The following is a 14779-nucleotide window of genomic DNA, read 5'->3' as shown; positions in this document are numbered from 1 at the left end:
TCGTTAGGGGTGACCTCACGGAACACGCTGTATTATCGCAGTGCTCACACTGTCGGAATGTGAATGCAAAGGCAAAGAAAATGAGAAAGAAGAAGAAATCTTACATGTTGGGAGAGGTCCGGAATAAGGTGCGCTCGGTGAACACTGAGGGGTTATTTCCATCTGCTGACTCCAGCTGTGTTGGGTCTCAAAGCAAACTTTTCTTCAGTCGAGGGAAAGAGAAAGGAAATGCGCTCGACCTGGGAATGAAAATCCAAAAAGTGACCGCAGAATCCGTTCACAAATCACTTCCTCCTCATCAATATATTTAACCGAGGCAAAGATCAATTATTCACTCCTGTGCGGCGCAGAAACGTGCGGCTGACTGAGTGTGGACTCCTGTTTCCACATTCCTGCTCAGAGGGAGAGAGAGAGAGAGAGAGCGCGAGGGAGAGAGAGAGAGAGAGAGAGAGAGAGAGAGAGAGAGAGAGAGAGAGAGGGAGGCGGGGAGGGGGCGAGTCCATGAAACACTCTCGGGAGGTGACCATCAATCACAGAAATCCCCACCCAGGGGCCGGACTCACCGCTACTATCATTCCCTACATGCTCCTGATGCATTCAAGAACGCCTCGTAAACTGCGAGAGCCGTCTAAGAAATAACAGTACTCAATCTAGTTACTGAGTTGATGTAGCGAAAATTAGAAATGTAAGGGGATCTAAGTCAGGGGTCGGCAACCTTTACTAAATAAAGAGCCATTGTTGGCCAAAAAAATAGAAAAATATCATAATGGAGCCGCATACCTTATTTTGAGCCTTACTATGAAGATAGATAGATTAAAAAAAAAAAAAAAAAGCAATAAAATAAAATAAAATAAAATAAATAAAATAAAATACTAAGGTAGAATAAATAAAAACAACAATAGAAAAATCACAGAATAGAACAAGGACACTTAAGAAGTAAAAAAGATGATAAGTTGGTAGGTAAGGTACAGTGGCAAGATGATGGTAATTATACTGATGATATGATAGTAATAATGTTATTGTGACTAGACAGTATCTAGTAATAGTACAGTATATAATATAATATGTAATATTTAATAGTAATAATATGATAAAATAAAAATCAAATAATATAAACAGCCTACTAAGTCTAAATGAACCTACCCATAATACTAATAGGTCATAATGTACTGAATATACGTAAGCTGAATAGCAAAATATCTTTCAAGTACCATTTGAGAATGCACTATTTAAATTTCTGAGTAAGGAATGGACTGTATGAATGTAATAATGAATGTAATACTTGTGAATGTAATAACTAATTTGAATAATTTCTGTTGATTTTTAATGATGTCTACAATGTTTCGTTGTTTTACCATTATCATCGTTAAGTGATTTATTTATTTATTTATTTGGACCCCAGGAAGATTAGTTCGTCCTATTTTGGTAACAGCTAATGGGGATCCTTTTGACAATTAACAATAAACAATAATGAGCATTTTTTTTTGTATGATTTTGTTAGAGTGCAGCCAGGACCCAAGTGCAAATGCAAGGCTGGACACCAAAAATATCTCAGGAGATTTCGAATTGAAGGAAAAACTCAAAACTAGGCTTGATGTTGGCTAAATTCAGAGGTAAAGATGCCAAGCCTTAGACTTTATTCATCTATGGTGCACATTTTAGTTGACTAAAATGTAAAAATAACATCAATTGTCATGTTGTATGTAAGCAACACATTGTTATAATTCAGGAATACAAATTGCTTTGGGCCTACCAACAATCAATGAAAATTAAAATGTAAAGAGAATAGAAAAGAAATTTCATTTGGTACAATTTTTTTTGTCACAGCCACAGGGAGCCACTGCAGACGGCCTGAAGAGCCACATGTGGCCCCAGAGCCGCAGGTTGCCTACCCCCGAACTAAGTGATGAAAAAAACGTCATAGCAAAATATTACTATATTGTAAATACCAATACTAGTTATATTAATATTATTTTAATGAATCATCATCATGATTATTAATATTTTATTCATTCAATTGACTCTTATTATATTTTTCTCATATACTGACTCAATGATGAGGTCTTAATTTCATGCAATTTTGAAACTGACTTTTAGAAATCAGATCACAGCTTTTATTGTAGGCTATAGCATCATTTTTGATATAATTATGGATATTTTATTTACGTTTGATACATGTTTAAACTACCTCAACATGCTTTATACTGTGATTGACTGTGTGAAACCCTGTGCAAAAAGTTTTTAGGCTTATAACACCAATTTAAGGACACCTCTTGTGTCTCTTGAGATTAATTTAGTGGTCAGTGACATACCATGTAGGCCTTATTAAAGATATTGACAAAAAATGAAAACTACCCCAAAAATGACAGCTGTTTATGATTAATGTGCTACCGTGTTGCTGATGTAATTATTATTTTGCCCTTTATGAACTGATGTTGATCATATATACCAATGATTTGGTTACTATACTCTGAAGTTGAGTTACAAATTGCAGAAATCTGTGGAAGTTTAAGTTAATTATTATTTTTTAAATAATTTATTTGATGTCAGTTTGTCATTTATCACTTTTGTTAGCCAGGTCACTTACTGTCAGGGGTTCCTAGACAGGTAATTTACAGGTTACCAAGCCAAGGCCTGTGCAGCTGGAAAACCACCTCAATAACCACAAGGCCATCTCATTATTGCTCAGTATTCCCACTCTTTTTAAATTTATAGAGGCAAAGGATCCATAAAAACGTTTGGTTCATTGCAATAACTGTGCAGACACAGGAAGGGATGGTAAAAACGATGTTATTTTCTTCTTTTAGTAATTACTGAATTTCCAAAATAGGCTATTAATAATTTAATGCTAGGATAATTGCAAGAATAATTTATAAGTAGAATATTTCGAACAGTACATGAATGCAGCATTGCTCTCTGCTCTCTAAATCTCAGTAGGCTATTAAATATTTTCCTTTGTATGTGAGAGTCAGAGGGGAAGAGAGAGAGAGAGAGAGAGAGAGAGTAGAAGTAGAGTATTCAAGTATATCAGTATTCTCCTCTCTCTTATCATTTAAAAGTTTATCTGACTAAGATACGGTCTAAATAAACTGGTTAAACAAGATTCTTAAACCGACCGCTCTGTAGAGTATATAATTTTGTTTATCTTCTTTACTTGGAATAACTGGATGCAATAACACAATAACACAACTTCTTCAAGGAATGAGGAAGCCTAAATATTATATTATATAATACTTGTGTGATATCATACCCATTAGTATCCTCATCAGTCGTTAATGGCATCTTCCCCTTCAAGAAAAATAAATAAATAACCATGTAGCGGAACGTTATATCGTTCTCCTACATGGAGCTAGCACCAACCGGAAGCTATTTCCAGACGGACCAAAACATCTTTCCGAAAGTTGACGTGGAGGTGTTTGTGTACAATGGCTGATACTAAAGTAGATATTTCAACTGATAACTCCCCTGGTATACAGAACCAAAACGCGGGTTCTCAACCCAACAATCCACTGTCAAGAAAGCTAAACAAAATACTGGATACGAGGCTTGACAATGACAAGGTAAGAAGGAAGGGTTTAGCTTCTCTAGCTAGCCGGCTAACATTAGCCAAATCTGCGAGACAGTCCTGTCATTACTGGACATAATTCTGCTCTTAGGTGATGTTGTCACCCACTCGGGGATAATTGTTTAGAGGAAACGATGTTGCAGCTGTCTGTGGTTGAGCATAGTAACAAAAATGTTTATTCAATTAACAGTTAGCGTGTTGCTGCAGTCATTCAGTGTTACTGTATAAACTTGGGTGTCGGGTCCTAGTTTGTATCCTTATTACGAAAATAAACATTGATTGATTGACTGATTGATTGAGAATTTATATGAACACAAAATAAAAGATGAACAACAATAAATTCAAGACAACAACACAAAATGAAACAACAACAAGACTCGACACTTATTTGTGTCTAAAAGGAGTCAAAGCTTATTAAATCCCTTGTTATTAACTTACACATACATATCACACACACATAAGTACACATACACCCATGTAGTCACAATGAGACAACAATTAACAAGCAAACAAATCAACAACACACACAAAAAAAAGAAAAATAGTAATAATACATTTAAAAAATAAAACGTCAACAATAACCACCTACTGTCATTTCACACACCCGTTTTCATTCCTATTAAACATTGCATCATAAATATATTCTGATTGTGAGAAACACTGCTTGTTCCGCACAGATTGTGCAGTGATGGTTTATCAGTGAAAAAAACGTTTGTCAAAATACCAACATTATAATGTCTAAGGCTGCAACTAACGATTATTTTCATTATCGATTAATCTAGTTGATTATTTAAACAATTAATCTATTGGTTGTCTGGTCAATAAAATGTTGAAAAAAATCAATCAGTGTTTCCCAAACCACAAGATGACGTCCTCAAATCTCTTGTTTTGTTCACAAACCGAAGAGATATTCAGTTTATTGTCATAAAGGAACAAAGAAACCTGAAATATTCACATTGAAGAAGCTGAAATCAGAGAATTTTGACTGATTGTCTTTAAAAAAAAAAACTGCTCAAACCAATTATTAGATTATCAAAATAGTTGATGTAGTAGTTGAATAACCGATAATTGTTCAATTAATCAAATAATTGTTGCAGCTCTAATAATGTCACTATTTTGTTGATTTCAGGAGATGCTTGAGGCTCTGAAGGCGCTCTCTGTGTTCTTCACTGAGAACAGTTTGCGCACCAGGAGAAATCTTCGCGGGGACATTGAGAGACGGAGCCTTGCAATCAACGAGGAGTTTGCACTAATATTTAAGGATGTAAAAGAGGTAACATAGTGTTCTGCAAGAAAATGCAGTTCATTACCATTAAACGCCACGCTAGTCTAATATATCTAGTTAAATATTTACACACACAAGCTTCAAAGTTCAGGGAGTGACACAGAGTTTTAAGTTTAAAGGGGTGTTGGGAGAATTTATGAGCAGTGACCATAACAAGACCGAAGACTGTAATGGAGACTCTGAAAACCTGTAATTGAAGCAGGTAGAGCTTCAACAACTAATAGACTAGTCAATCAGTTGAATGACAGTTAGATGAAAAAGTAACAGGCAACAATTTGATGAGTGATTCATCTTTAAAGTATTAGTCATGCAAAATCACAGAAAATACTGTTTTCAGTCTTTCAGATATGGAGATTTCAGATTAAGCTGAATGTCTTAGGGTTATGAATTTACAAAATAACATTTTTAAAGAAATTCTGGCATTTTATAGACCCAACCATTAATCGATTCATCTAGAAAAAAAGTGTAAATCATTGTTAGTTCCAGGCCTAAAAGCTGGCTACTTCTAAATGTTTATTTAAACAGTAGTGTTGCCCCTTTGACTTTGTATGTATGAGGGGTGTATCTGCTTCAGTGCTGTTGTAACTGTGACTTCATGTTCTCCAAAGGAGCTTGAAAGTGTCCACGAGGATGTCCAGGCCATGAGCACATGTTGTGAAGAAATGACCAACAGATTAAAGGTACACTATATCATCTCTGCATGTCATTTGAGAATTATTCTGTACATATAATGATTTACTTAAGCTATACTCTTCATAACAACAACAGGAGGTAGACTATTTATGTACAGCGTTTCATATGTATGAAAATGAATCACTTCATATAAGTGACATTTTACATTTCTTTTAAGAACATAATGTTTGCAAGCCATCTTTTAAAAACACAAACTTTCCCTCAACAGGCTGCAAAGGAGCAAACGCAAGACCTCATAGTAAAAACCAACAAGCTGCAGGGAGAGAAGTGAGTTTATTCTTAAGGGTTGTATGTGTATTTGCATGTTTTGGGATGTGTGTGTGTGTTACTTACTGCCCAGTGTTAACCTTATAGACATATACATGTGTATTTAAACTAAGATAGATAGTTGGAATCAGAGAAGAAAACGGCAAATATAGTTGCCTGTTGACAATGTTTGTCTAAGAATCTTCATAGACATCTTTAAAACATATATTTACTTTACGTGTAATCATTACTTTTGTTTCTTACATATTCATTTATTGGCAGAAATTTGGTATAATTGTATTGGGCTGCATTATATTGTTAGGTTTTTCTGATATTTTGCTCCACATATCAGTAGAACACAAAGTTAGGTATTTCTTCTACTATTATGCAGTCAAGTTCACCACACTTCTATAATGTACAACCTCAACTTGCTCTGTAGAATTTAGTGAGCACTCAGAAATCTAAACAGAAACTGAAGTTTTATATAATGAACTGCTTATTGTAGGGCTGTTATTGTAGATAACATTGAAAGACTTGTAGCATTGTTTACTCTGGTGCCATTGTTGATATGGGAATTAATTGAGAGACTCAACCTTATTCTATCATAGCAAGCACAAGCTGTTTCTCAATCTGACTGTAACTGAATCACCAAAATGTAAAAAGAGACCACACCACGAGGCCGCCGCCCTGAAACTAGCATTTCAAAATGTCAGAGAGATAAGAGAGATAAAAAGGCAACTTTATTCTAAAATATCTGCAGAAATTTCAAAGAAATCTGATGCTGCAATTTCTCCCCTTATCTGTTCTGAGGCTACAAGTCATTTTGGAAACCTATCGCATACGTCACAGATAATCATCTTCATCAGTCCAAAGCTAGACACCATCAATTCACCCTCTGTAGTCTCATTTCCCTTGCAGAGAAATTACCTTTTTCTGTATTCAGGGAACTTTCCAGACAAATCGCACTTCAATCAAAGCACACTGCAGGAAAAGTATAGTCCACCTTGCAAGTGATAAGCTTTTATTGCACACATGTTATTTGAAGAGTGAAAGCTTGTTAAATGTGCAAACACTTCCTTGTTTTCCAGGAGCTGCTGCTGACAGTTTTTGACTAAAGGGTACTTTCCATTTTAATTAGAGCCAAACCGTTACATTAAAAATATATACTGATAATTTGAAATATTTGCACAAATAACGATATGACTCGCCAAGTTAAAACACTAATTAGTTGAAGAGTAAATTTCTAGTCTGAAATGCAACTTCACTTTAGTGTCAGAAGTTAGAGAGATATGGTTCAGGGCAGGAGGAGCTGGCAAGCACATCTTTATTTTTGATGAGGATGGATGAATGATTCATGAGGTTGATGAATATTTCTCCTGCAGTTGTCTATTTGCATAAGGAGGGCAGCAATCATCATTAATGGTGCTTTATTTGCTTTATTCGTTATGTCCTGTGATGTTTGGCCTTGAGATACACATCAAAGTGGTTCTTGTTTACACTGCGTTACTCCCTTATCATATTGAAGGCAGACTATTACAACTGGAGAGCAGCCCATCGGAGTCTTTCTCTGTTTGATAGTGTGCATTGAGATTTGCTGACAACACATATTAAGAGCCATCAGATATGCAGATCCAATATATATAGCTCAGCATGACATAGAGTCATAAGTGGAGTCAGACAGTGCATCTTGGGTGCTCATCCAGCTGCAGCTCTTGGAATACAGATGGATTTTTTTTTTGGTCTAAAGCCTGCCAATAAAATTAATCTAGCTATCATTAATCTAGAATTTGGCTGGGCAGAGTGTTGACAGGGATGTGAAAATAAACCACCCGCTCCTGTTCACTGATAGCTTTGGGTTGGGATGTGCTTTATTAACATATTGTGGTGGCAGTGACCTTTCTGCTCAGTGACCTTGTGAGTTGACATGGGCAAAGATAATGTAGATTTCTGGCAAAAGACACTGCCTACAGCCGTGATTTACCGAGGCAATTCCATGCTCCGCTAGCAAAGCACGACCCCCTTGACAGAAAGGTGACATATGAGGGGAGGGCTCTAAATCTGACAGCAATGAAAGACACCGGAGGGGATAAAGCCAATACGTGCAGACAATTAATTAATTCAAGTCGTATTCTTTGGTGAAATAGGTCTTGTTGAAGGTAGCTGGTCAGAGGTTTTACATGAATGACCTTCTGAGTGCCCCTTTGCCTTGCCTTTCTCTTTGCATAGTGGTCCCGTTGGGACCTGCTGTCCGTCTGTGTGACATTTCATTCGCAAAACCACAATGACCCTACAGCCAGATGGGATAGTGTCTGCATGCTGGGTTTTGACCTTGTCTTTAGCAATTTTGTCTCAGAAGAGCTGCCAGGGGAAGTGTGCAGTCAAGCTGTCCTCCTCCAGCCACCCACCAGTCAGCCCACTGCACCACACCACTCCAGTTTTCTCGGTCAGATCTATTTCAGGTCACACAATCCTCTGCAGTCTCAAGCCGCTGTATTCTTTTATGTCTCTCCTGTTGACACTTATTATGGCAGTGCAACATTAGCAGCATAATCTCATGTTTTGTGCTTACAGGGCAGCTCTCTGCTGAGAGAGCACAGTGGTTTTCAAAGCTCTGCAGATGCTCCTGATGTGTGTTTACCCGGCAGAGCAGGCCTCTTCTGAACTGCTCTGCTATCTTATCTGCCAGTGGCACTGTGTCATTTGTCAGCTTTAATGAAACGGAAAGGAACGGCGCGTTGCTTACCATGCGCAGAACTAAAGGTGGAAGAGTTGGGCCAATGAGGGTAGACGACCAGTGTTTGTCTAGCAGCTTTCAGACGTGCTGCTCTATTGTTTTGGGCTGGTCCTGTTCAAAGGTGCTGTCAGCAAGAACACTTAATAGCTGTTGTGTGTTGTTCCATAATGAAATGCAATGCTACCCACCTGTCCTGCACTGTGTGATCTTTGCATTAGCGTGACATGTTATCTGCTGAACAAGTTGGGACGTCTCACAAACGGATGTTTCTATAGACTGTGACCTCACTAACAACTAGCTGAAGGGCTTGTTCTGTTGGTTTAGTTCTCCAGCTATTACTGAACCACTCAGGCTGCAACAGTGGACTTACTTGGCCACATGCCAAAGAGCAGGGCATTGCAGATAAATGTAGTAACCACAACTAAAACGTACCTGCGTTTGGCTCGTTTTCCAGAGTAATTCCTAAAGCATTTGATGAATACCGTAATCAGACATGGAGCCCTGTGATTCAGTAAGACAATTTTTCTTGAGAATAAAGCAAATGTTCTCAGTATGACTTCTGTGTAGGTCATTACTGAATAAAGAGCTCTGAAAACCCTCGAGAGAATGATCAGGGACATCAAAGTGTAAATGACAACCTGTGTAAAATGACACTTGAGCCTTATTAAGGCTCAGCTGGTTGTTAATGAGGGTATGGCTGTGAGTATGCCTTTGTGTTGTCTGATGTGACTGTGATCATTGGCGCGTGGCTAACTAACAGCTTTGTGAGTGCCAAATTTCCACGCAGGCCTTTGAAATGGCCCCTAATAGATTTTAATGGATAATCGACCCACATGGTTTACAACTTATGAGAGGGCTGAACATTCACTTGTTGGAAAGAATTGTTGATCCATCATTTATTCTGTATTAGTCAGAAATAAAAATGTATCGTAAATCTTTTTATACAAGTCAAGTTTTTAATTCTCCTATTTTACACGCTGTATGTAAGTAGGTATGCAATAACTAGTTTTGTAAATATTATTCACTGATCAAGCTCTCAGTTTTTATAATCTTGGTGCTGCACCATCAGCTCAGCTCTGTGAGGTTATTAAACAGGCATCGGTAATTTCAGTGTTTCAGTTTGACGAAGCTGTTTATAAGATTGCACTGTGTTATATTGCTTAAACGATTTCTGTGCTTGAACAGACAAAATCAATTGGCCTCGTTGAGAAATCTGAGCACGCACACACCCGGGCACAAAGAGACAAACACTGTAACTTTTCATCCCATCATGTAACATTATGTAACCTGGATCTTATTTCACTTTGCAACTGTTCCTCGAGAAAAACTTGAGTATTAAGTTCATTTGAGTTCAGTCTTTCATCCAAGAGATCCAGAGTCTCCACATGCTCGCCAAAGTGACGTTGCAGATTCACTCAAGTATGTTTCCTCTCTCTGGTATTCGTTAATTGCAGTCTGGAGAAAAATGTGTCATGTTCTGACAGCACTGTAGAAAATGATCCTGCTTCTCCACCGTTCCCTTGCTCTCCTTTGTTCTGCTGCAACGGCTCGCACAATTCTTGTCTTCTCACCTTGTACAGGCGTGTGCAGCCTGTGTCTCTGTTGTGATATACGTCCTGGAGGAACAAGTTGTCACTCTTGGCCTGAACATGAGAAATTGGAGGCATTTCTTATCTTCTACAGGTGCATCTGTTGTTCAGTTTGACATGTGAGAATGATTTTCTCAGCTGGTACTCACATGTTCAACACATCCATAGACGGAAACAACAATAAATCAGCGATTGTGAACAATTGCGTTAAAAAAAAGTAATGAGTACGTGTGCACTTACGGGTTGTTTCCTGTCAGTTGTGGGCCGATTGACATTTGAGACTCATTTTTGTTCCTGGACTTTTGTCGATAAAAAGTCCACAAATTTGAGGTGCAGTTAGTAACTACAGTAGTTGGTGATGCATGAACACACATACAGAGGAGGACAGACTTGAATGTGTATTTGTTTTTCAAATCTACTTTGGATGAAATTACATCTACTTAAATATGATAAAAGCCTTGGCGACTGCCAAACTGCGCTCACTTGTTTTGGAAAATAGCGACATTATGGAGCACTGAATTTGAGGAATTTACTGTTTATCAGACCACAAATGCAACAAGCATTAGCAAGCACACCCTACAATCCCTCACTTCACGTCCCTATAGGAGACTTCACCGAAAGAGTGGGCTGCAGCTCCAGTGACAGACCTCACAAATAATAAATACATGTGTGTGTATGGTGAGATGTTTGTGTGTCATGGTACACCTTTGTGGATTGAAAGTAATTTGAAGGCAACATGCCATTTGTTGAAATGCAGTCTATGCCTTAAATGCTTTTTAGATGACATTCCAAGTTATGGCATGTTAAATGTGACCAATGATATAAGGCTTATGAAGCCTTTATGACTATTAAGATTGGATGGGCAATCAATTTTATGAACCATAAAACTGGAATGCGACCTTTTATCCCAGATTCAATGTTGTGTATGTGTGCGTTTCTGTCTTTTTTTCTCCCTCTTATGAAGATAATTACTCAACAATCTTTAATAATAAAAAATCCTAGTTTGCACCACAGCTTCACACTATAGAACAGATGATCCAATTAGATTTTTGAAAAAGCTTGCTGCATAAATTTGCATATTAGTGATAAAATCTCCTTTCTTGAAACAACTGTAGCTTCTCACTGAACAGGGCTAACAGATTCCATATTAATATTGCTCATGTGTTGTGTGAAGACAAGCATGCTCACATGGAAATAGTTTCTCAAATTTATGCATCACTTAGTTTAATTAATGGCCTCATTAGCATAGCTTGTTATTTTAATGTATCACTGTAATTGTGATGTGATATCAGGTAGCTGAAGTGCCTCTTGATGTAACTTATCTCTCAGCATAGTGGGCTTTCTCTGAATCTATTCACTTTTCTCCTCACCGTCTACAACTTCAGTGCCTTTTTGTTCTCACGTGTGCAGCGGTGGCCAGACGCAAGTCCTTTAAACATAAATAGTGGCCTTGTGATGTCAGTAGGTGGCAGTAAGTAGCTGTGGATTTGCTAGTGACAAGCTCTTTTGACAAGAGTTAGTCGGTACGGGTGCTGCCTTAGCACAAACCAAATCACTGGTGAATAGTAATAACGGACTCACTCACTGACAATATTCTCCAGTTTAGTAATAAAAACAGTTTTTAAAACAACTTAAAACATGCACAGAATGCTGTACTGTACAACTGTATTATTGGCTATATGGTTGCAGTTTGTGATGTGAAAAGGAATTTGTATGGTAAATCGGCTTTGGCTAGTTAGCCAGTTAGCTACTGACACTGGTGAATTTTTTGAGTGACTAAATCATAAAATGCAAGGTGTTTTTCTTTATGAATTAAATGAGGATCAATCTGTTTCCAGTGCTTTAGTCCAGGCTAATTTAGTTAGCTGAAGTGATTTATTTACACAAGTTAAATTCAGCCAGCTTACAGTCTTGGGCTCAAGACTTTCTGAAGGGTTTTATTTAAACGGACAAGGATGTCACTAAATAACTTGAGCATCTTGCAATTTATTTGCGTATTTATATCGTTAGGTAATGTCAGCTCCGACACAAGCGCTACACGCCGCCCAGCCACTGCCTCACTGTGTGAGAGTGCTTGAGATGTGACAGCAGAGAGTGGAGACGAGTAATGCACAGTCTGTACTGAATGATGGTTTCTAGGGGAAGACAAGTCACCGAGAAAGCCTGATGGTTGCAGGAAAACATTGCATTGTTAGGTGGATGGTGGTGGGTGTTTATATAAGTATTTTGTACTGAATGTCTGTTCATACAAGCGAGACTGAAGAGTTTATTTGATATTTTTACAGATATGCAAACTCTCAGCAGAGTGAAAAGAGAAAAAGAGAAAAAACATCTTATGTTTCAGAGTATGAAATTATTACCTTTCTGAGTCAGTAGATTTTTTGAGCAGCGTTAATCCTTGTGACAGACTAAGACATTGTGAAGCTTTAAGCCTTTATTAGTTGAGAAAGTGCTGCTGTGTCTGCTTGTCATAGAACAATTATCATTGTTATTGTCACTACTCAGGATTTTGATGATGTAGCCAGGTGAAGCAATGTTTAAAGTGTGCTACTCAAGTCCGTGTGCATGGAATAAAAGGCAGTGGTTCAGCTAAGATGTGGTCTTTCTGTGCTGCGACAAAATCTCAACACACGAAACGCATAAAGGGCAAAGATGCCTTGAGGTCCTGCGTGTGAGGCTCCGTGGGCTGTACAGAGAAATACTAAATCATAGAATCCTGTAACAGATTTACAACCTTTTACTTTCAGCTGGCTGAGCACTGGTAATAGCCGTGTGAGAGACAATGGTCAGATAATGTTGGGTTCTTCTCCTCCACCAAAACAACCTGGTGATTTACTGATCCAGCCTTGTTTTGGCAGACGGGGGGGAAGAGAATATAGACGAGGTGGTTTGGATTGAAAGATGGGGACAGAGGGAGAACTCACTGTTGTTCTGCTATCCCGTGACAGAGTTCCCTGTTTGACTGGGGCGGTTGCCATGGTCACTTTTGTGTTGAGACACTTATCGTGACACTGATAGTGATCGCCCTGCTGTTATTGATAGTGACAAAACCTGGCCAGTATCTGGCTCTGTATTCTTTTTGTGTCTCTTGTCTCTCTTGTCTTCCTCTGTTATTTATTTTCTGCACATGATATCTTTACTCTGTGTCCCACCCTGCTGTCTCACTCAGAGTCCAGTTTGAGCGAAGGTGTGTGTGTGTGTGGGAGGAGTATGACTGCCATCTGCTGTAGGCCTTCAAACATTACAGCTTGTTGACAACATGCACCATTTTTGTTCCACTTATCCACACTGGCAGATCTTTTTACTTGTAAGAAAACAAAAGTGGGGTGACAAAATACAGTGATTAAACTCAGTGATAAAAGACGGAGAAAAAAATCTGGATGCATATGTCAGGGAAAAATCCCAAGGCTCTTGAAGACAGGCCCAAGTGAATTTAACAGAAACTAAGTTACAAAACATTAGAAGGAAATATTAATACAATCAAAAAGAGTTCAAGTGCAACAATTTCTAACAATGAATGTATCTCTTTCCTCTCAGTCACCGCCTGGAGGTTAGAGCTCAGGTTGCTCAGGCCTTTCTTGCCAAGTTCCAACTATCTAATGAGGAGATGGCCACACTGCGAGGGGCTCGGGATGCATCTATTACTGAGGTAATCTCCATTCTAATTTATACTAATTAATTAAATCATGTAAAGAATCCTGCCATCTGCATCCACAGGGAGAGAGGATGAAATATCAGATCAGTGAAACATTAATCTGTAGCTGCCTTTCCCTTCACTTGTTTGCTTGAGAGGCTCCATTATCTGTCTTCTAGTTGAAGTGTTTGATCCTCTCACTCTGCCAACATGCTGCCAAAGTATCTAATAAGTTGTAAGATACAGTATGGTCAGTAAATCACATAGTGAATTAACAGTAATATTCTCTTTTTAGGTGATTTTCTACCTTTTCCTGCCATCCTCCCAATCAATATACTATGTTCCACCTACTATTAAGGCTAAAAACAAATAAAAATCATCTAAGAGACTTTTACTTTTTATATGATTATGATTTGCACATGAATAATTTAGCATGTGAAATAACACCACACATCTGTCAGCTTCAAATCAAGGTTATCATCAATATTAGATGATCAGTTACAAAAGCTGTTCACACAAAAAACATTTTTTACTAAAGCTATAATTTTCTGTGTTTTGCCCAAAAATGTAAATTTACTTCTGCAAATCTGCAAGCCGTATTGCTCCTAATATATTCATGTGTCTTTCAATTTCCCAGGATTTCTTCAAAGCTCTCAGCCGAGTGAAGCACATTCACGAGGATGTGAAAATTCTCTTGCGAACCAACCAGCAAACTGCAGGGTAAGGTGTCTGGATCCGTGTCTTCCTTTATGCTCTACTTCCTCTGATAATAAAACAGTGTTTTTTACAGTGATTCCATTCTTGTTAAATTCATGGCATTTATTTTGAATCCGAACGGTGGAACAGACGAGCGGAAAAACCCCCATCTAGGTCTGGTATTTATGTCACTGTTGGGGATCTGACACTATGCTGCAGGTTATGGGTATGTAATATGTGGTCCTGGTTTGTGTGCTTGTTCCAGGTTAGAGATCATGGAGCAGATGGCCGTGTTACAGGAGACATCATATGAGCAGCTCTACCGCTGGGCTCAGAG

At 38.2% G+C, this 14779-nt stretch overlaps 2 protein-coding genes across 3 annotated transcripts in view; one reads left to right on the top strand and one right to left on the bottom strand.

The window, feature by feature from the left end:
- LOC131969427 (LHFPL tetraspan subfamily member 6 protein) overlaps positions 1-430 on the bottom strand; it is a 42253-nt gene extending 41823 nt beyond the window's left edge. Inside the window, exon 1 of the mRNA XM_059330421.1 lies at positions 105-430. The gene's annotated coding sequence lies outside the window, so the exon portion shown is untranslated. The remainder of the gene's footprint in view (positions 1-104) is intronic.
- Positions 431-3333: 2903 nt separating this feature from the next.
- Positions 3334-14779, top strand: part of cog6 (component of oligomeric golgi complex 6) — a 30118-nt gene continuing 18672 nt past the window's right edge. The window contains exons 1-7 of one of the 2 annotated variants that reach the window (XM_059331725.1): positions 3334-3560; positions 4695-4838; positions 5459-5530; positions 5752-5810; positions 13650-13761; positions 14384-14466; positions 14708-14778. In XM_059331725.1, coding sequence (XP_059187708.1) covers positions 3426-3560; positions 4695-4838; positions 5459-5530; positions 5752-5810; positions 13650-13761; positions 14384-14466; positions 14708-14778 — 676 coding nt within the window. In that variant the 5' untranslated portion in view covers positions 3334-3425. The remainder of the gene's footprint in view (positions 3561-4694; positions 4839-5458; positions 5531-5751; positions 5811-13649; positions 13762-14383; positions 14467-14707; position 14779) is intronic. The other variant, XM_059331724.1, reaches the window with a different exon arrangement.

Source organism: Centropristis striata, chromosome 4 (assembly GCF_030273125.1).
Source record: "Centropristis striata isolate RG_2023a ecotype Rhode Island chromosome 4, C.striata_1.0, whole genome shotgun sequence".
Classification (NCBI taxonomy): domain Eukaryota; kingdom Metazoa; phylum Chordata; class Actinopteri; order Perciformes; family Serranidae; genus Centropristis; species Centropristis striata.
This window is presented reverse-complemented; position numbering and strand designations above follow the sequence as displayed.